Genomic DNA, 22,682 nt, shown 5'->3' on the forward strand with positions numbered 1-22,682 from the left:
AGGCCCCAAAACAGCAACTGCAGGGGAAGGCGGGGGGGGGGGGGGCGACACCGAGCCAAGGACTTGTACAGAGGAAAAATCTTTTCCCCGGATGGGAAGAGAGAATGCCTGCTACCCCCACTTCCTTACAAATCACTCTCTTCCTTGACGACCTTGCCCTGGTGAAAAGTGGGTCCAACTCACACCTGTACAAAAAGTTTTCTTCAGTTACCATAAGAGACTTTATATAAGAAGTAAAACTTTTATTCATTAGAAAAAAATGGCTGACTTGTGAGGAATATGCTACATAAAAATGCTGCTCTTAAGAAAACGCTCAATTTTTCACCAGTTTTCACTTTATTTCAGTCAAAAGGATTTTCAAAGTGTACAGCTATTCTGGATAAAATACTTGATAAAATTTCTGGACAAAAATGTGAATTTTGTGTGTGGGAGTATGAATAATATCTATGGTGTTTGTGTCATCTGTGTTTTTTCCCACAGGGTACTTTCTGAACCAACAGAGTTATTATGATGTGAATTAATATGACTTTTGTCTTCCTTATAAAAGAATGTAGGATATGGTAGAGCATTTCAAATATTTCACAGAATATGCAAAAATAAAACCTTTCAAAACGTTTTTGGTTTTTCTGAAGGACAAAGTAAAATTATCAGTTGTGTGCCATACAATATAAACATTAACAACCTGCCTCAAATTAGCTACAGCATCATTGTACATTTTCCAAATACGTTGCGACGGGACTTGGCGCAGAAAACAAACATTAAAATGTGGCAGTAGTTTGTCGAGAGGGAGGGAGGGAGGGAGTTTGCCCTGCTGTCTATTGGCTATACAATATTGCTGCCTACTGTAAGTGGTACTTTATGCTTTTATATATATATTTATATATATATATATATTTATTTATTTATATATAGTTTTTTTCCTTTGTGGAGACAGTGATTTTAGGCTGGTTTGTGTCTAAATGACTGAGAAGTCAAAAACTAAAAGAAAATGTGTTTACACAATATACACATTTCATTACTTACAAAGAAAAAAAAACAAGCTTAAACATTCCATATTAAAAACTGGGGACACAGTAGAGTTAGTAGCACCATGAAGAAAGGCACCTCTGAACGGTCACCACGTCGTCTGAATCATCACAGTGCATCGCGGCTTCTTTTCTCGTGGGTGGGGTTTTCCCCCCAAGTGCCGTCTTGGCACAGGGAGAGAGAAGTGGCAACTTCACCTTCTGATCCGTCGTGGCCCTCAAGCATCTCCAACACTGTCAAGGGGTCGAGTTCCCTTGACAACGAGGCACCAGAAGACTGCTGTCGGGATGGCACTTGGGAGAGGTACACCGGAATCTGCATTGTCTGGATTTTTTCTCAGTTTTAGTTCTTTTTCATTTCTGCACAATAGCACCATTATTATAGCGGAAGGACAGTGCACCAAAAAAATATTTCTCAGTGGTTTCAAAAGTCTCCGAGGCATTACGTCCTCTTCATACAAACTTGGCATCGGCTAATACGTGTCCTCAGGTCCCCGGCCTTCAGTGTCTCTGACTGAGGTTTACTGGTTAACAGAAACACAGACATGGTTGATTAGGTGGACAGAATAAGAAAGAAGGACAAGAGCACACGCTTTGCATAGAGAAGGTCTCAAGGGCAGGGCCTTGGCTATTTCAGCTGAAAAAGTATATCAGGTAACAGCAGTTGGAAAAGACCATCTTGTCTGAGACCCTGGAGAGCTGCCGCCAGTCAGAACAGACAATACTGGGCCAGATGGACCAATGGTTCAAGGGGCTGTGGCTCAGTGCTAATGCACATGGTTTGTATGCAGAAGATACCGTCTCCTTTTAAGAAAATTTCCCAGGCAGCACAACTGGGAGGGACATCCTAGCTTGAATCCCGGAGGGTTGGTTGCTCAATGGACTTGGTATAAGGCAGCTTCATGTGTGTGTCCTATGCAGAGTGAGCCCATTGCACATTCTCACCACTGGCAGCTCTCCAGGCACATGCCTTTCCCAGATCTTGTTATTAGGGATACTACTGAATTTCACAACTTTGGGGGTCATCACCAGTCCAGTTCTACATGATTCCTCCTCCTTCAGGGGACACGAAAGGGGAGGGGGACGGGGCCTTTCGCAGGGTTGTTTTAGTCTCCAAATCCACCCCTATTTCCCCCATGGGTTTTCTTTACAGATACCAGGGTTTGGAAGGCTCAACAATATTGTGGTTGCCTAGCAACCTCTAAAATGGTGACTGAGAGTTCAGTGGGCTCTTTTCTTAAAGCTACAAGTGCTGTTTTTATTATTTTGGGAAGTTTTAATTCCCTGATGTATTTCAGATTTTTCTGAAAACTTGGGACTGCTTTCACATTTGTAGAGAAATCTGTTCTATCTGTCCCTAGCTCCATTTTGCTGTTCTGTTAATCCACACTCTATAGCCTGATTTGTGATTAGATATATGATAATTGTTATACTGTTTTGGGGCATTGTTTCCTATCCAGTTGTAATCACTATTGGTTGCATGTTTTACACCATTCTTACTGCATTTTTAAAAATTGTGTGATCCTCCTTGAGTCTCAGTGAGAATGGTAGACTATAAAAGAAGCAAGTAAGTGAACGAATGAATGAAACATATTAATAAAAGACAATGCGATAAATCCAACTTAGGGGTGGCATCCAAAGATCAGTGAGCAGAAGGAAAACACTTCTGCACAAGCAGAAGAGCTTTGCTGGATGTAGCTTCACTTTTCTCACATAGCATAAGGTATTTTTAAAGGGCTAACTGGATGCAGAAGACTCTGCATGCTAGAAGGCCCCTTTGGAACTGACCCAGTAATTTTCTCAAAAAGGAGATGACGACGATGAAGAAGAAGAAAGAAATGAGAAGAAAAGAACACTTCCTTACCTAAACATTTCTGCCACCTCCACAGTAGCCAACCAGAAACTGTATGAATTGGCATAATAATTGCAAGTTCCTCGACCGTGGCACTCAATGAAAGGAGCTGAGCGGAACTCTTCCAAGCAGGAGCCAGGGGAGGCCAATGCCTGCCCAGATCCCTCTGCACCGGCACTGGTGTGCTAGGAGACAATATGACAAAGTCAGTTTCATTGCTATGATCTGCAGGAAAAAAGCATGGCACCAGAGGAACCCAATATGTATTTTTTTTCCGATGGCGATGAAGACAGTGCTACATACATGCTGTAACACATCACGGTTTGTGGCTGATGTAACATACTCTACTTAATATAAGACCCTGGTCTTTGTCTACTTCTTACCACCTCTCCTAGCAGTGAGGCTATCCTGCTTCCCCTGCTACCTCTGTAGATAAGGGCTTGCCAAGGGTAGTTCTACTTAAGAAAACATGGCTTCTCAATACAGATGTTGCTACAGATGTTGTGGTTAACAAACAGGCTACAAACTCTAATTTGAAATCCTTGTTGGGTGCCAGTTAACAAACTCCGGTTTGTTGGACTGTTTGCATTCTGATGACACAGCTAACTGGGTTTGATCAAGCCAGAATTTATCATGATGTCTGAATGCAGTCTCTACAAAGACCAGAGCAGCTGAAATATATGTATGCTTTTCCCTGAAACTACTCCCTTGTCTTTAAGCATCTTCATGCTTGCTGAAGCAAAAGTACTTGGTATAATAGTTTGTGAAGAAGCCCCCGTTTCCAAGCTGCATCTCCTATCTACAAGCCACAACTAGTGCTATATTTATGTTGATTCTATATTAATTTTATCAATTAACGTCACATTCTGTATTTCCTGCATTTAATGGCATTTGAGCCAGCTGGTTACATTCTTTAAAAAATCCATATCCATGTTTTTTAACAGAGGAACCTCTTCTGTTAACATGCCCTCCTTCTCGTCTTTCTGAGCATTCCTCTTTTATCCTACAACGTTGAGGAACAAGGATGGGGACAAAGACTGGCAAAAGCCTGCAGCCTCGTTACAGAACATTTTAGAGGCAGCACCAACCATCATGAAAGAATAGCCAATCCACAGGGAGGCCCAGCCCTGCGGACATGGCGGGATTTGAATGGTCTGGCTGTGGACTGCTATCACCACAGCAGGAGCTTCACAAACTGTGCACCTAAAGAAAAGAAAAAGAAGAGGGGAAAAAAGTTAAAAGAATGCCAGAAGGAGAAATCATCATTCCCTTTCTGCTATTAAAATTAGGGCTAAGGACATGCATTGGGAGTGGTCTCATTTATCCTCCCATCATTTCACTTTGTTGCCTCAAATTTTCAATTGTAAGCTCCTCAGGACAAAGACCTGCCTTCTTGTAATTTGTAAAATGTCAGGCCCACTGATACTCTATGTAAGGACTGATATCGCTTCTCAGTGCTTTCTGCAGCCCCTGTCATTAGCCTTTTCATCAACATGACTAGGCTCCGTTTGGAAGGATGTTCGGCCTCCGTTCTGATCTCTCACCGACTAATGAAAGGCTGGATGTTCTTTCCAGTTAATGGCTCCATGCTCATTGGCATTGGCTCAGGAGTTGACAGCCAGTAGGAATAGTCATTTCTTGACGCAAAATTGCAAACATTGTTGATGTTACAAAACATGAAGGGCATCGTGCTGAAACGGCGGAGACAGCTACCAGCAGTGCCTAAGAAATAAAAAAACACACATCACACATATACTACACTTGATCTTAGCCAAAAGGCCAAGAAGCAAGAACTTTGTTAGAGAATACGGCCTATGGGCTGTTGAATAAACTGAAACGGAATGTCACACATATAGTGCTGAACTTGGCTCCAGGACGCAGATCAAAACATCTACAAATTAGGGCCAGGCGTGGATAGGGGAGAGGTTCCTGCAAAACTGGGGGAACTAGGAGATGTGCATGGGCAGACTTCAAAACAGAGAATTAAGGTTCCGTGCTGCATGAGATGATTAATGCGTGCCCACCAAGTGTCCTCCCACATTACCTGCATGGGGGAGTGGTTTGGGTCTGAAAGAGCACCCCTGAAGCTCTGACCGGGCAGCTAATAGAGAGGATCAACTGGCCAGTGTCCGGCAGACCCCAGGCGCAGGGGCTGGCATCAATGGGGACAGAGGGGTTTCCCCTTCCCTGCAAGTGTCCATGGGTCTCCTACTTGTTTTATATGAATGAGGTAACAACTTTTGTGTCTCATGATAACACAGGATCTCCATACAACCCCTAAAGCCAATTTTTTTTAATTAAAATAGGTACTAAATAAATGGGAACACTTGGGAGGAAGCATCTTATAGGAGAGAAACAACCAGGCATGCAGAAAGTCACAGTTTGAATCCTTGGTATTTCCAGTTAAAACAGTATCAAGGCTGGGAAGGAACCCAGCCCGAGACCTTCGGGACCTGCTGCCAATTGACAGCAGGTAGTACCTCTAGTCCAGGAATGCTCCTCCATAGGTTGCTTTCAAAACATACATCTCATTTGTTCTATTTCAGGATATAGTATTGGTATGGACACAAAAATTACATTTTTGCAAATACTTAAAATAGATAACAAAGGAGAGAATATTCAGACTCTCTCCCAACAGAGGAAAAGGATGGGGGTGGGTGGGTAGAGGGGTAACCTCTGATCAATTTATGTCAATCAATCATGCCTTAACTCTTAAGAGATCTTGTACTCTATGTTTTTAAATGCATAAATTCATCAAAAGGGGGGAGGGTCTAGTTTTTTAAAAAATAGAGCATGTAAAGACTAATTTCTAGTGGCTGGGAAGAAAATCTGCAAAAGGGATGGAACTTACAAGCAGCCAAAGCAACTCTCTGCATTTCCTTTGCCAACAGTAACCCTTTCCTTGACAGTCAACAGTACCTCTTACCTAAGTCCTGCCCGTGAGCTCTCTCATTTCCCTGCACATAGAGAAGAGAAAACCCATCGTAGATCCTGGCTGTTCCTTGGGGACAAAAAGGTGTATCTGTCGTCTGGCTGTGGCGAGTTATAAGGAATCCATGAGCCACTGAACCAGTTCCAGGTGGACCAGGTGGGCCTTGCAATCCATCTGGTCCAGGAAGACCCTGTGATCCACGTAAACCTGTTTGTAAGCAATAAACAAAGTGAATAAATCCTCCAAGAAAACCATCTTCACTGTGCACAACGGAAGATGCAAAGATATGTGAACTGAAGTTTTTGAAAACTAGATGTCACACTTGGTAGGCTGATGTAGGTGAAAGGCATTTATAGCTTCTCTGAAATAAACAGCAAACTGTGCCCTGACTGAGTAGATGGGGGAGAATTTGCTTTTCTTACCGTATACATTTCAACCAGGGGAGGAAATCAAGCTGGGTCTGGGTAAGCAATCAGCATTTAACCCTGACTTTTTACAGTTAACCAAAGATAAATGTCTCAACATCTAGACAATTACTATTTCAATTTATTTTATTTTAATCATTTAATAATAATAACTGTGCATTAGGAAGTTGCAATGGTCTCATAGTGACCCCTTGAGGGGTTTCAAGGCAGGTAACCAGCAGAATGGAAACTCCCAGCATCCCTTCTCTCATTTCAGCCCCCTGATCTCCATGAAATGCTGCTCAGGGGGCACAGGGGACCCCGCGGAACAACATGAAGTCTGCAGCACAAAGGGGGAACTGGTGAAGACGGCGAGCGTAGTTTGAATCCAGCCCACTGGCCACCCAGACCCAGGTTCCCTTGACATGCATACCCTCAGTCCATACCTTTGGCCTAATGTATATTAGCACTCTGGATAAACATCTTGCTTTCCTACTTCCAGCTCATGCAGGCTTAACTCTAGACACACACACCCACCCACCCATCCCGGCCAACTGACTTCATGGAATCCTGTTTTTTGCACGCTCTCTAGGTTAGGCTGGTTCCCCACGCCCCTCAACTCCCAACAACTCTATACTGATGAGTTCCCCACTCCAGTTTATGTCTCCTCTGCCGTGTCTTGTATCTGCTGATGGCCACTTGCAGAAAGAGAACTTTCTTTTTAAATTACCGTAGCCATGTGTTTTATTCTTTTTCTAGGTTGCCTTTCAGCCAGGTGACATCTGTAAAACGAAACAGACTCAAACAGGACTGACCCATCCACTAGGTGGTCGGAGGCAATCGCCTAGGGCACCAGGGATGGACGGGTGCTAACCAGCCCCTCTGCAGCATCGGGGTCTGCCCTGAGGTGCATCCCCATCCCCAGTGGGTGGCCAAGGGAAAGCCTGCCCCTTCCTTCCATGGGGAGGGTGCAGCAAGGGCCGGGCAGGCCCTCCCTCTCTGCTGTGGCCAGTGCAAGGAGGGAGGAGGGTGGAGTCTCACCCCATTGCCAGCAAGCGATGGGGGGAGGCAATTCCTTCTTGCTGTGGTGCAGAGGGTGAGGAGGGGGGATGCTGTGTCCCTGCTGCATGGTGTATGTGGCTTGGACACCCTAGCACTGGATGCCCCAAATCCTTGGGCCAGCCCTGGCATCAAAACATCTTGCTCTTTTAAACACAGCTGTACTTCCTAGGTTACGAGCAGATGAACACCTGAAGTTGCCTTATGCATAGCAGACTACCGGTCTGCTCCAATGGATAACAGTTCCCTGAGATTTCAGGCACAGCTCTTCTCTGCATCTACGTATCATCTATCTATTAGATTTTTATCCATCCCTTTCTCCAAAGAGCTCAAACTGGCATATGAAGCTTACCTCCATTTCATTCTCACAGCAGCCATGTGAGCAGAGTCAGTTTGTTTCATGGCTAAGTGGAAGATTTGATACTGAGTTCTCTCCAGTACTAATCCAAGTGTCTATTTTCTGTGCCACACTACTCTGAGCCACGCTACCCAAGATCTAGTGGGAAATGCCAATAATTAAACCTCAGGTTTTAACTTTTGCATGCAGTGTACTCTGCCATTACTCTGCCACTAAAAACTAGATGTTCTTGTAGCCAGCTGTGATGATCTTCGATAAAATATATTATCTTACATAAAACGTAACTATACTACAACAGGCGTTCATGGCTAACCAATTACATTTCTGCATGCAAACTTTCCTGAACAGGGGCTGCTTGCCATACCTGGCTGCCCTGGAAGACCTCTCTCCCCTTTATGCCCTGCTTGACCCTCAAATCCAGGCGGCCCGTCTCGTCCAGCATCACCAGGAATACCAATTGGACCTAGACAAAAAATTACAAGTTATAATGGACTTTTTGCAAACTCTTGGCAATTATGTTGAGGAGTTTCACTGGCAATAATACTTAATTGATTATTTTAGATTACTCTAAAATAAAATACTTATTTAGATTATTTTAGTGGGCTCTGAGTTTTATTTTTTTAATATCTTGACGGAAGTACGTACCTGGCAATCCTCGTTGGCCTGGTAGCCCAGGAAGGCCTTTCAGTCCAGGCTGCCCTGGGAGACCCGGTGGACCTTGGTCACCTTTGATTACAATAGTTTCACCAGCTGGGCCAGGTATTCCGGGAGGACCTAGGAGAAAATAAAGGTAACCTAAAGTGTGAGAATACTAAATGGAGCCACTTGCCCAGCTGGTTGGCTTCCTGTATGGTTGCTTAAAGGGGACTGCAGCAAACAAGATTATATCAGAACCAGGGTTCTTTTCTGGGAAAAGAGGTGGTGGAACTCAATGGGTTGCCAGCACAGGGGACAACTCTTGGCGGGAGGTGGTGCCCCTGGTGCCACATGTGCGCACAAAGCGCGTGCATGCTCCCAAGGCCAAAGACGTCACTTTGGGTCAGCTGGAACAAGGGGAGAGTTTTTAGAAGTTTAAATTGCCCTCGGCGAAAATGGTCACATGGCTGGTTGTCCCGTCCCCTGATCTCCTGAGAGAGGGGAGTTTAGATTGCCCTCCGCACTGCTGGAGCAGCGCGGAGGGCAATCTAAACTCCCCTCTGTCTGGAGATCAGGGAGCAGGGCCACCAGCCATGTGACCATTTGTCAAGAGGTTCTGGAACTCCGTTCCACCACGTTCCAGCTGAAAAAAAGCCCTGGCTGTGAGTAAGCAGCTGTCACTCCTTTGCAGAGCAGGCGACCAGCAGCTGCCACGAGAGGGCTTGCTTTTCTGCCTCCCTTCCACTGTTGCAGGATAGTCAATCTTAAGACTATCTAAGAAAAGTCTCTTGGAGCAGAAAAATCACCCATGGAAATTTGTAGTAAGCAACAAGCTTTTACTGGATGCCAGCCTGTCTGGAAGAAACTCAGCATCAAAGTCAATGGACAGCACCCCATTTTTACTTCAAACCTGACTCTATACCATTGAAATGCAGTCTGCTTTGATGAGGGTCTAAATTCAGTCTTTTCTCCCATGCTATTTTAAGACTTCTCATAACCTGTGTTTTTTTTGGTCATTCTTTTTGTTCCATCAAGATGGGCAGCCATGTTAGTCTGTCTGGAGCAACTGAAAAGAACAAGAGTCCAGTAGCACCTATAAAACTAACAAAATTTGTGGTAGGGTAGGAGCTTTCGTGAGTCACAGCTCACTTTTTGACACATGTTACCTGATCAAAGCTTTTATACAGCTTCAAAGGACCTTCCAGTGTCCTGAAAAGATATTGGAACTGTTTGGAGTTTGCAGTTTTTGAATCTGTGGGTCCAGATCAATGGAGGATGTACTTTTTGCTTGGGCCCTTGCACCAGGAGGCGAGGGCCAATCTCCTGACTCCACTTTTGCCAGGCAGGTTGTTTCTTAAATATTTTCAAAAATTTAAATATTCTGTTGCATGGGAATGGAACAAACCCAGTTTATTAGGAGATATCTTTTGACGAACTCTAGCTAGAACCCAAGCAAGATGTCCTTAGGTACATGTCTTGTTTTATTTATGCTTATTTTTCCTCTATTGGAAGGGGAAAAAAGAATGTACTGTCTTTAGGATATGCTCACCATATTTATTTATTATTTACTTCATTTATACCATGCCTTTCTCCTCAATGGGGACCCAAAGGGGCTTACATAATTCTCCCCTTTTCCTCCATTTAAAAAAAAAATTAAAATGAATGCATGTTAATAATTTTTATGTATTTATTTACTTCATTTATACTCTGCCTTTCCCTTCAATTGGGCCCCAAAGGGGCTTACATAATTCTCCTGACTGTTAAACAGTTTTGAATCATGCATGTGGGCTGCAGCTTTCCTACACAGAGTTGGAAAATGCGAATATGGAAACCCCATATTGGAAGTAAGCCTGTGAGGTGCTTGCGTGTGGTTCAGATATTTGGCCATATCCATGACATATCTGGATTCCCTCGTGTCCCTGGGGAGACTGAATCAGATCTCGTTGGCACTCTATATTTCTAACCCTTGTTTTAATTATACCTTTTGCCTGGGCACTGCCCTGCGTCGAAAGATTGTCCGGTGAGAGACCCACTTTCTCTAAATTGGTCTTAACCAGCCGCATCCCCTGGGCTGATAAGAATCTTGCCTTATCAGAGGGAGAAGGCCTTTTCGGTTGGGACAGACCTTAATCCACTGATAGGCAGAGGATAGTAGAATTCTGGCTCCAATTCTCATTTGGCCTGTTTCTAGGCATAGAAGAGCATTTGGCACACCTGGCAGAACGTGTAGAATGGCACGAATAAATTTGGATTGAGTCAAAAACACACAAATGATCAGCAGAAATGCTGAGATAAATGCCAAATGTAAGTTGCGCCAGGGCTTTGGCTTGATACAGCTTAAGTGCTGCCAGGACATATAAGCCCCCCTTAGAATGGAAAAATCTCAGAATAGCGTGGATTGCCCTTTTGGCTTTCTCCGCTATCAAACTGCAATGCACTGTGTTGGCACCCGAGTCCTGTATCTCCACCTCCAGGTATATAAATTTATTCGCTTGCTGGATTCCCTTTTATCATCCAAGAGCGCTTCTTAGGACGTCTACCAAATGACAACACTTTTGTTTTATCGAAATTGATTACTAGGTGTTCTTTATCACAGTAAGTTGAAAATCTGTCTAGTGCCCTTCGCAGTCCTACTGGGGATCTGGACAAAAGAACCCCATCATCGGCATAAAGCAGGATTGGCAAATGACGCGAAGCTAACTTTGGTGGATAGAAGTTGGGGGTCAGTCGTATGTTTCACCACATCACTGATAGAATAGTTAAATAGCATAGGGGCCAAAAGGCAGCCCTGCCTAACTCCCTTGAAGGTTTTTACTGCATCGCACTCTGAGATACGATTCCTTATGCAGGGCACGAATAAGAAATAGCAGTCTTTTATTTATGCCAGAGGCCTCTAGTTTTTGCCACAATCTCTGTCTTGAGATGAAATCAAAAGCTGCCTTCAAATGAATGAAGGCGGCATAAAGAGAAGGTGAACCTTTGGCGGCATATTTTTCAATTAGCTGTTGCAACACCAGACAGTGCTCCGCCGCCGTCGACCTTCCTATCCTAAAGCCTGCCTGTTCCATAGGGATGATTTCTTCTTGTTCTAACCATAGTTTAAATTTGTCTAAGAGGTGCCTTGCATATATTTTACTAATGCTGTTTAATAGGCTTATGGGCCTATAGTTTGCTAGATTACTTTTATTGCCCTTCTTAAACATAAGGACAACAATAGCAGTCCCCCACTGCTTTGGAATTCAACCAGTTTGATCCATATATGTGAACAGAGTTGCAAGGAATTGTGCCCACCAGTCTACATTCTCTTTTAGTGCTTCGGGAGGTATTCAATCTAGTCCTGGTGCCTTCCCATTTTTTAATCAAGAAATGTGGGCTCTTATTTCTGATGGGCTGACTGGGAGCCAAACCAGAAAATTCTCAATATTTCCAGGTGAGGTGGGCTGACTGTGATCCTCATAAAGATTCTGGAAAAAGGCAGTCCAGCTTTCAGATGAAATGTGCATATCCAGAGGTGAAGGCATCTTAGGCCTCCTAACATCAGTGAGCTTCCAAAATAATGCAGAATTATTTTGTTTTACTGCCTGAATAAATACCTTCCATAGCTTCGGAGTATACTCTTTTTTCTTCCATTGTATAATCTGTTTATAGTTTTTTTTCCAGATTAAGTAATGCTACCTGTGCCACTGCTCTCCTTTCCAAGTTATATCACTTGAGACCATCTTCTCAAGCCCTTCTCCATGCACCTGTCTTCAGAATATAGGCCAATGGTTACGAGAAAAGCTCTTCTCTATGGTTTTATCCTCATGATGGAACGTGCATCCCTACCTGTATTTGTCCAGTGCCCGTATTCTGGCTGTGGTCAGCTTTGCTTTTGGCTGTTTTAATCTAGGTATTTTTTTGTCTCATTAATTTTAGTACAAAATTTATCTTGGAGGGTATTTTATTAAAGAGTAATAAATGCTCATACATAAACAAATGAAATGGCTAGGAAGGTTCCACATTTTCTTTTCTTAGTTTTCATGTGAACAGACCTTTAAAATCTCGGCCTGAAATATTGCTTCCCCCCTTTCATCTCTTTTTTAATGTTTTATTTTTTAACATCAAGCCTGATGAAGAGTTCTGGTGAACTCAAAAGATTCCACGCTGCTCTGTGGCATTGTAGCTGGTCCTAATAAAAGGCGTTACGTGTATTATACAAGTTTTCATTTTGGACCGGTACAGCAGCAAACAACTTCTGTCTCCTTTTGGAAGACCCGAATTCACCAGAGGGATGGGTCAACTCAAACAGGCTGAACTAGGAAGAGATTGTGTGTAGGAGGCTTTGCCCACAACATGTGGTAAAACTAACCAATTTGGCTTTATTCAGCTTAATTGCCTTGTGCATCACCTTTAATATATATCCCGACCTGTTGATATATAGGCTATCAAGTAATTCCTTTGTTCTCTGCTTTAAATTTTGCTTGGCGTCAGAGAGACGTAAGGAAGACTGCTGACCTTTGCCATTCCACTGGTGGGACACTATTATTTTGCGGGTTTTGGTTCAGAGGAACTAGGGTGCAACCTGATATCAAAGGCACCAGGGAGCATCTCCTTACTAACCAGCTTTCAGTACAAAGATGGTGAGAATAGGCCTTTAAAATCATGGCCTAGAACTTCTTTCTTTCCCCCACCTCTTTTTCTCCTTTTGTAACATCCAATCTGAGCAAGAGTTCTGCAGAACTTGAAAACTTGCACATTGTTTTGTGTCCCTGCGGCCAGTCCTAATAAAAGGTATTCCATAGATTGTTTGCTGTTGATGAGTTATATGACACACAGTTCTTACCTGAAGATCCGGGGGGTCCAGGATCCCCTGAGAGGCCAGCTGGTCCCAGAGGTCCAGGGGGCCCCTTCATACCTGAAAGGCCAAAACCTTGCAGTTAATACACGGTGCAAAAAATAGTGCTTGCACCCTGAGTGCTTGCTAGTCTGAGTGCTTGCAGCAGGCTGCCCCGCTAGGTTGCTTTTCTGCTTGCTGGAAAGAGGTTCTGCGAAGTTGCCTTTTAAATACCTGGGAATCCTGGGACCCCTGGAACCCCGAGATCTCCTTTCATTCCGTTCAGACCGGGATGGCCAGGTTCACCCTAGGACAACACAATGGCAGTGATTACTTTTATCCACAAAATGGCATGCTCAGCAGCACAGAAGCCGGCTGGGGCAGCTCCTCGTGAGCAAGGCCAAGGAGACCTCAGCTGGGGATGGCTCGCATTCAACCCCACTCTGCCAGCGAGGCAAGGAAGCCAAGAAGGGATTAGTGGTAGGAGGGAAACACCTGAGGGGAGGCACAGCTGGGCCGTCAGGAGAGGGAACAAGCCTAGAAGGAGGGCAGGGCGGGGAAAGGAAGCCCTATATAAGGTGGCTAGGAAGAGCTCTGGGGTGGTGGGTGTGAGTAAGGGGTGATGGGGTGGGAGCAGAGCAGTGAGAGAGTGGAGGCTTGGAGGAGAGTTCTGGAAGGAGGAGATGAAGGAGGACGCAGAGGGTAAGCAGGCCAGGTTGAGCAGGCCAGCGAGTGGACTGAGAGGGAGTCTGGGTGATGTATACCGCCCCTCCTTCCACAGAGCAGGGTCCTGCAGTATCTCTGGCGCCCCTCTGATGCCAGGGCCGGCCCAGCTGGGGCCCCGCCCAGAGGTGGCAGCGACAAGCCCTGACATCCAGTGCCACAGCCTGCAAACCGAAGGGCATGTTCAGCACCTTCAGCAACATTTCAAAGGTCCCCAGGCTGTGCCTCTTAGGTTTTCCAATGCGGCCAGTCCCGTAATGGCTTCCACTGACCCAGCTGGAAACGCCTTAACTGAAACTTACTCCCTTATGTGAATTTTTAGCATGCCTTTAAAAGCTTATTCCCCATAACAGTCAGAATATGAGATGCTACCAAAAGTCACAGTCCATGTGCTCAGAGCACATGCCACAGCAGATTGCAACCTTCAATTCTATTCAACGCAGAGCTCATCCCCACATTCTTCCCTCTTTCGGTGTGTATGTTTTATGGTTGTCGCTGGTAGCGGTTGGTCAACTGGTTATTGGGCTGATAGGTAAGAAGAGCATTTATCTCCCCACCTCTTTGCTTCACCCTTCCCCAGTGCCCTGGACATTTTTTTCAAGCAGCATCTATATGCCTTACCTGAGGCAATGCATCAGCACAGGTTTGCCAGCCTCTGGGTGGTGGCTGGAGATCTCCCGGAATTACAACTGATCTCCAGGACACAGAGATCAGTTCCCCCGGAGAAAAGGGCTGCTTTGCAGGGTGGACTCTCTGGCATTATACCCCGCTGAGGCCTTTCCAACACCAAACCTCACCCTCTCCAGGCTCCACCTCCCAAATCTCCAGCAATTTCCAAACCCAGAGCTGGCAATCCTACATCAGCCCCATGAACTCTTGTCCCCCTTAATGCCTTTTGAAGTACCAAATAAAACAGTGTGTGTGTGTTTGTGGGGGGGGGCGTTGTTTAGCATTTGAAAAGGCATGGGGAAAACAAGAGCACATGGAGCTGACACACCACAGGCTCAGTCAGGATCAGGCCCTCACAGCAGTTTTCAGATTGCTCAGTTCTCCTCTAAAATGGCACTGGCAGATGTGGGTTGGACCCATGGCCATCATGTATGGTTGCCAACCTCCAGGTGGTGGCTGGAGATCTCCTGGAATTATAACTGATCTCCAGGCCATAGAGATCAGTTCCACTGGAGAAAATGGCTGCTCTGGAGGGTGGACTCTATGGCATTATACCCTGCTGAAGTCCCTCCCCTCCCCAAACGATGCCTTCCACAGGCTCCACATGCAAAATCTCCAGGAGTTTCCCAACCTGGAGTTGGCAACCCTATGAGTGCCATAACATCTAGTTTGGCCCCAAGCAGGGCTGCCAGAATGGGCCCAGGAGGCGAAAGTCCTCATGGGCCAGCATGCAGTGGGCACGCTCCTGCTGGCAGCGATGACATCACTTCCTGAAGTTTTTTTATTATAAATAAATGTAATCATATAAACAATGATACAAACTAAAAGGAACCATAAAACCATGAGATACAGAGAGGAAAAATCATAAAATTAAACCATGGAAAGCAGCAGTAGAGACTACACTTCACAATCTGTTACAAACCCAAGAATCACAAAGAGCAAACATCTAAACTTTGTTGCATTGAGGGAATTACACCTGTAGCACATATAAAATCCAGAGCTGGTTTCCATATTTTATCATACTCGAATAAAGGAACTACCATATGTAAGTCCCCAAAGAATGGATTATGCATAATCCTACCCATCAAATATTGCTCCCAGATCTTCTGGTGCCATTTTTTGAGCAGTGATTCGGTGAGGGATTTACAGTTCCTAGCAATAACCAAACGAGCAAAGGCAACCAAAATTGAAACCAGAGATTTAGTATTTTTATCAAGCAGAGAACCAGCCCAGAAATCCATTAACAAAAATTCCGGGGAATATGGCAATGAAAGACCCATCATGTTGGATATCTCCTTATGAAATTGCCTTCCAAAAATCCTGAACAAGATGGCATTCCCACCACATATGTAGAGCTGTGCCTTCCTGCTTACAAGATCTCCAACATAATGGGCTCAAAGACCTGTTTATCCGGTTCAATTTGGATCGTGTTAAATGCCAGCTGGACAACAACTTGTAAAATTGGAGTTTAATGTTCCAACAACGGGATTTGTTGGAGGGGGAATTCCATATCTGTTTCCAATCAGATTCCGAAATGACCAGTTTTAAAGAGTCAGACCATTTTTTTTGGTATGGTAAAGGGTCTTTATGTATTGCCATTAGTAAAAGTTTATAAAGGGCGGAAATCATGCCCAGTTTACCATCATTCCCGTTCCAAATTATTTCCTCAAATGGGGTTAGTAGCCGAAGCAAATCCTTGGACCTGATCAGATTAGTGATCAGATATTTTAACTGAAGATATCTAAACCAAGAAATCTTAATTCCAAACCTTTCTTCCATTATGGATTTATCTAGGATTGCCCCATCTTTAATCCAATTAATAATCATCGACAAACCAGAGTATCTCCATTCCCTAAATTCACTTAAATCCTTTCCTGATGGAAACTCATCCTGATTAATGAAGGACATTAAGGGAGAAATACCTGGAGCTAAGACGTTCCTATATTTGTCCCAGCTGTAAAGCATGTTGTCTAATAGGAGGTTGGAGGAAATCAAAGCAGGCCTATTTTTAGCAGCGGACCAGATGGTTACTGATAACGAAAATGGTGAGGAAAAAAAACTTTCTATAGAGATCCAGGCTTCCATTGGATTCAATTTTAAAACCTGATTCAATGGAGCCGGAGAAGAGGCTCTCTTCAGATCATATAAATCTTTCACCTTTTACATCACTTCCTTAAGTGATGTCATCGGACCCAGCGGTGGGGACATCACAGGAGCCCAAATCGGGAAGTCGACTCCCTGTCAGTGCCAGGTCCTCCTCTCTCGCCAGGAGGGCAAGGGGGCCTGGCAACCCTAGCCCCAAGCCACTTGGAGGAAAGAGAAAGGCCTAGACAGAGAGATGCTCCCACTTGCCTGCAGGGTTGCCAACCTAATGGAGGTCTCCTGGAATTACAGTTGATCTCCAGATGACAGAGATCAGTTCCCCTGGAGAAAATGGCTGCTTTGAAGAGTAGGCTGTATGGCATTGCACCCTGCTGAGGACCCTCCAGTCCTCAAATCTTGCCCATCCCCTAAATCTGCAGGAGTTTCTCAAACTGGGTTTGGCAACCCTGTTTGCCAGATGAATGGCTTTCTGGCCAGCTACCGCTGTTAACTGCAGCCATGAAGGAAGAGTAGCTTGGGGAGAGCTAAGCCATTCGCCAATTGTTTTGCAGAAAGCTCTGCTTTCCTGAAGACAAATTTGGAAATGAACTCTGGAGATGAGCCCACCACTTAATCAGGAGGACTAGAACTTTACTATCTGGCCTCACATTTTTAAAAAAGGGACGCGTTTCTGCAAGTTTCACTTTCCACATCTAGTTCTTTTGTTCTCGAAACCAGTCACCACTTTAGAAGCAAGGTTTTTCATTCCCTACTTACCGGGCGCCCAGGTAGGCCTTGATCTCCTTTTAAACCACTCGGTCCCGGCTGACCTGGCAGGCCTGGGTTGCCCCTCTCTCCTTTAACTTGTCCAGTTCCAGGGGGTCCTCGGGCACCTTCTGGACCAGGCAGACCTTGACATTGCAGAACAGAAGGATGTGAATCAGTGCGCCTTGGCCCCTTTGAGATTTACTCTTCTATCACAAAGGACACAAGGGCTACATGGACATTTGCCGAAGGGCCAAGCTCTTTTGGTTTCCTCCGGTGCTATGGATGCACAAAACTTCATGCTCACAGTGGAGCTGATCTGAAGCCAGGTGAGGCCAGCAAGTGGGCCCTGAGGTCGTTGAAGCCTTCCGCTGCAATGGATCCCCTTGTTTTGCTAGATTCAGCCGTGCAGAGAAAGCTAGGCCCGTTTTGGACAACTAGCTTCACCTCCAGTAATCATACTCATTGATGTCATTTCAGTTCACTGGGGTGGTGGGTTCTCCATCCCTGATTGGCAGGAACTAAGGATCAAGTGGTGCAGAGGTGCAGCCTATCAGCTCCACAGTCGACTCCACGCTAGGATCCTTTAAGACTTCCGGGCCCACTGCACAGCTGATTGGTAGGGCAGGGCCCCTTGAGGCTCCTTGGCTCGCCCAGCAGCGCAGGAGTGGAGGAAGAATCAGCCTAATGCTAGCCCAGAGCAGGATCCTGAGGGGGAATTCCTGGCCTCAGGCTGGGGGAGCAGGAGGTGCAAAGGAGCACATTCGCCATGGGAGGCGGTATCCGAAGTGGGTGGAAAGCAGGCTGCGGAGGACGCCTGACACCCTTGCTCCTGAGCTTGAAGGAGGTGGATTGAGGCCCTTTTCCACCTCTGCCCCCTTTTGCACTGAGTGCTGGAGAAAAAATGGGTCCTCAATGGGGGCCTGGAACTGCCTGAGAAAAAGAAGTCAGCGGACTTTCATAATGGAGTTAAAATTAAATGATGAAAATTTCTGGCCCTGCAGATCGGGGGGTGGGGGTGGGGGGCAGGGGGGATTTAGAATAAATCCTGATAAACAGAGACCCATCAATCAGAACCGCAGAGCCTCCTGCTGACACGCTCAGCTTTTTATAAGCAATGTTTGAAGGCCTGCTTTGTGCGCACTGAACACAATCCACCAGGCCCAAAGGAAATTAACAGGGGTTGGATGGGACTACAAGAAAAGTGAAATGGCAAACTTAGCAGCAAAGAGACCAGGTCAAGGAGGGGCGCATATACCCCTGGGCGTCTGCATCCATACAACAGCTACCACTTTCACGGGTAGGCAGGTTACAGAGACGGGGCTGTCAGGGGATCAGGCTATTTTATTTTTTTGGTCACACTGAGAGGCACATCATCAACATTAGATAGTCACAAACAACAGGCTAGTAAATGTAATTCTGTATCACAGAAAACCAACCATAAATAAAAAGTGGCCCTTTATTTCCAAAGCCTTGTGTCTGCCTCTTTATTTCGACTTGGGGGGCAAATGTAATTCTGTATCACAGAAAACCAACTAAAAGCACATTATTCATTAGAACTGCTGTGTGCTGAATAACGTGGTAGAGAATGGAAGCCCACGATAGATTTAAAATGTGAAACTACCAAATGGAGAGTCTGTTGGGATGCCTATCTTTGCAAATGCAGCAAAATTAATGTTTTTATTAATGAACGTATAGACCCAAATTTAGAGATTTAAGATTAAGAATGCAAAAATACAGAAAAAAAATTCTCACCCACAGTAGAGTGTTTGGGAAATAAATAGAAGCATGTTGAAATAAACTCCTAAGTCCAGTTATCCCTTTTAATTTAGAAGGCTTCAGTAGGAAAGCTGTTTGGGGAAGGAAAATCTGGGTGTGATATAGACTTGGCATCAAGGGGACTCTCAAAGCAAGGGACAGAAACAGCTTCCTGTCTTGCTTGGACCCCGTTTCCACTGAAAGCCCGCTGCCTCCAGTTTCCAGAAGCCTTTCAGGAGGAAAAGAGCAGCTAGTTTAGAATCCCCACCCCCGAACATTTGAATTAAATTGCCAGATCGTTGCTCCTGAAAACCATTCTGAGAACCAGTCTCTAACTAAAAAGTGGAATAAAATTATAATTAATAAATAAAAAACAATTAGCCATTCCTCTTCCATGTATTTTTGTAGGGTTAACCACGCTCCCTCTAAATCATAGCTGAATGGGAGTTAAAATGACAACAATAATTCTGTTTTACAGTCAGTGCAATGCAGCAAAGCAAACTGTCCAAGCGAAGAATCTAACCTGGAGAACCTGGATGGGGGTCAGAGTTCACCAAAGCCCACAGATCGATGTTAGGGGGATATCAGAGACCACACAGTGCAAAACAAGATTTCTGGTTAGAAGCAGCACAGATGAAAGATCGACACTAAACACTGAAACCCATTTCAACAGCATATTTTGTATTTCCAGCATAGCAAACAAGCATGCAATTAAAAAACAACAACCCCTCACTCTCCTGACACATTAATATGCATTTACCTCGCATAAAGTATATATTCAACTGACGCTGGTGATTAGGCATGGTACGACCAATGCAAGGCAGAGAATTAAACCCCGAACATGGTAAGTTTTGAATTTCATATAATAACCCGCAGTTGACTATCCATCCATTCAACATTCGCAGTTGACCATCCGTCCATTCAACATAAAGATGCAAGCTACTGCAACCATTTCACTGACAGCTGTGTGAAGGACTGCCCATGCCTGAGCTTTGCATGGTCTGGGGCAACTCTGTCTTCAGAGAAGGACCACCATGAAGTTCTCTCCCCGCCTTTGGCAGAGGAACAGATTTTGGAACTGGAGGAGCAAAGCAGTTGAGAACTTGCCATCAATCCTTGTTTGTTCTGCCAAGTGCTTCCTTATCCTGCTCACTCAGCTCACCTCCTTCCCGTACAGCCGGGAAAGAAGAGACCCAAGAGCCTGATATGGAAGCGGCACAACCTTCTGCCATCTCAAAGAACCCCCACTTTGAGGAGAGCTTTGATCACTTGCTGGGGGTGGGAATGAGAGGTGGCTACTGCTGAGGGCCAAGCTACAGGTGACGAATGACACTTAACGGCAAGTGAACAGACTCACGTGTATTCCTCCCTGTTCACTTGCGCTCCACTTGATCACATAGTGCACTTGATCACGTAGTGGAGTGCAAGTGAACAGGGAGGAATACACATGAGTCTGTTCACTTGCTGTTCAAGTGTTATTCGTCGCTTGTAGCTTGGCCCTAAGAGGCCAGCCAGCAGCAGTAACTCACACGAGCGTCTGATAGGCTGCTAGGATACAGTTGCATGTATATTAAGAAAGATTGCTACTGGATTCATCTTTTGGGCAAGGTATTACAACAGAGGTTACTGTAATCCCCACCCCTGCCGCATTTATTATTAATTTAGTGTTGCTATTTCTTTTGTTGCATCAACTTTTCTCTTGTGCTTTTGTTTTGAGCTGTTGTTTTAAAACCGTGATACGGTGGGTAGACTGTGGAAGAGTGCTCAGATGCATGTTCAAGGGGTCTTAAAAAAAAGTATTTCTGTCCTCTTCCATAAATCATTAGCTTGACAAAAGGCGCCCTCTGTGCTTTCATCATGGTTCGGTACCTGCAGGCATTTAACCAATAATAAAGGCTAGGCTGGACTCTCTCGATCCACTCTGCTAACCGTAACGCTTTCCCCCCAGCACAGGGGAAGCTGTGCGCACCGGGTGGAAATGCCGCCACTTGCGGAACAAATCCACAGGATCTAATCTGTTATGAATATTCTGGGTATAATAGAGAGTCTGAAAAGGGTTAAAACCACAATCGGCTACTTGCTGTGTCCCGCTTTCAATAGAAAGTCATCCCTAAGTAATCTAAAGTACATATTCTTACGCAGGGCTAGCGTGTTATTGGGAGAGAGGTGGGCCATGATGGGGTACAGCCCATGACCACAACATATGTTTTCATGTCAGTGAAATGATTAAAAAATATACATATTCAACGCAATATTCAGTTATAAACCAGGGCACCTCTGGCTGTCCACACACACAAATATTAGAAGCTGGCAGTTTTATCTCCCTTGAGCGCGTATTCTCTCTCTCTCTCTCTTTCTCCATCCTTTGCAAGTAATGCTATATTAATCTGAATGCTCTATTATAATGTAGGTTCTGCTATGACTTACATGGTGGAAGAATCCTATGGCTGTTTAGGAACATCTGTACCAAAACAGATCTTGACATTTTAGAACTGGCAGCCTAATCATGAAACTAGTCCACAGTGCCCTACTAAAGCACTTCAGCATTAAATACAGCTGTTCTTTAAAAAAAATTATGTCTAAACTGGATTGTGGGACCCACAACAACTATTTAAACTACGAATAAAGGTTATGTCTTTACCTGTAGTTGTGGTTTGTTTCTTAAAGGTCATCACAGCAAAACATACATCATTTTAATTACATGTAGTAAAGAGTCCAGTCGCATCTGACGATGCATCTGATGAAGAGAGCTGTGGTTCTCGAAAGCTTATGCTACAATAAAGTTAGTTAGTCTTAAAGGTGCTACTGGACTCTTTACTATTTTGCAACTACAGACTAACATGGCTAACTCCTCTGGATTAATTACATGTGTATGCCACGTCATGCCTATTCAAGGGAAAGCCAATAGGCTCAACAGGTTAGGCAAACACTGCATGAGAACAGAGACTACAGCAACAGCCTCTAAACAGAACTCCATGGCACAATGAGAAACACTTTCTGTGTTTCATTAGAAGCAAGCTAACTTTACACCAAAGGAAAAAAATAAACGTTTCCAGCACATCACATTTGTGCAAGAGAAATTGGCACAAAATTCATCAAGTGCCATGGGTCAAAGGAATGCAGTGCTGGCCACTCCTTCAGTGACAATAGTTTGGATGCTTCCAGCAACCCATCCAGGAAAGTCTGTCAGCGTGGAGAAAGCAGTTTACTTCTTGCAAATTACACTGCATAAATTTTACCTGAGCAACAAGAGATTTTTTTTTTGCATTAGTATCCTACTTCTTTGCAAGATTCTATTATGGATCAGTAATGGATCAGAAACTAGGAAGCAGAGGGAAGGATTTTGAATAATGAAGGGTTGTGGGCAGTGGACCTTCACATCCCCATCCCCTGGGGTTGGCAAGACCTGGGAGCTTGTAGGGGCAGGGCATGCCATGTTTCAGCATGTTAACACTGTGTTGCCATTTCCAGGTACATAAACAGAAGTCACGTTGCGATGATGCCACTTCCCCCCTCATTTTGCTCCTGGCATTCTGTCCGGCAGCAGTAGGAACTTGGAATCCAGGGGTGGGAGGCCTCCTGCCATAGTAGGAGATCTGGCAGTCC

General features: G+C 44.8%; 1 protein-coding gene and 1 pseudogene across 1 annotated transcript in view; both read right to left on the bottom strand.

The window, feature by feature from the left end:
• Positions 1-313: 313 nt before the first annotated feature.
• COL4A5 (collagen type IV alpha 5 chain) overlaps positions 314-22,682 on the bottom strand; it is a 185,163-nt gene continuing 162,794 nt past the window's right edge. Inside the window, exons 42-51 of the mRNA XM_054995968.1 lie at positions 17,331-17,464; positions 13,314-13,386; positions 13,089-13,160; positions 8,276-8,404; positions 7,995-8,093; positions 5,804-6,016; positions 4,422-4,599; positions 3,966-4,080; positions 2,890-3,062; positions 314-1,549 (exon numbers count right to left, since the gene is read on the bottom strand). Of these exons, the coding sequence (XP_054851943.1) occupies positions 1,468-1,549; positions 2,890-3,062; positions 3,966-4,080; positions 4,422-4,599; positions 5,804-6,016; positions 7,995-8,093; positions 8,276-8,404; positions 13,089-13,160; positions 13,314-13,386; positions 17,331-17,464 (1,268 nt within the window). The 3' untranslated portion in view covers positions 314-1,467. The remainder of the gene's footprint in view (positions 1,550-2,889; positions 3,063-3,965; positions 4,081-4,421; positions 4,600-5,803; positions 6,017-7,994; positions 8,094-8,275; positions 8,405-13,088; positions 13,161-13,313; positions 13,387-17,330; positions 17,465-22,682) is intronic.
• LOC129341780 (U2 spliceosomal RNA) lies at positions 4,511-4,668 on the bottom strand (annotated as a pseudogene).

The sequence above is a fragment of the Eublepharis macularius genome, chromosome 13 (assembly GCF_028583425.1).
Source record: "Eublepharis macularius isolate TG4126 chromosome 13, MPM_Emac_v1.0, whole genome shotgun sequence".
Taxonomy (NCBI): Eukaryota; Metazoa; Chordata; class Lepidosauria; order Squamata; family Eublepharidae; genus Eublepharis; species Eublepharis macularius.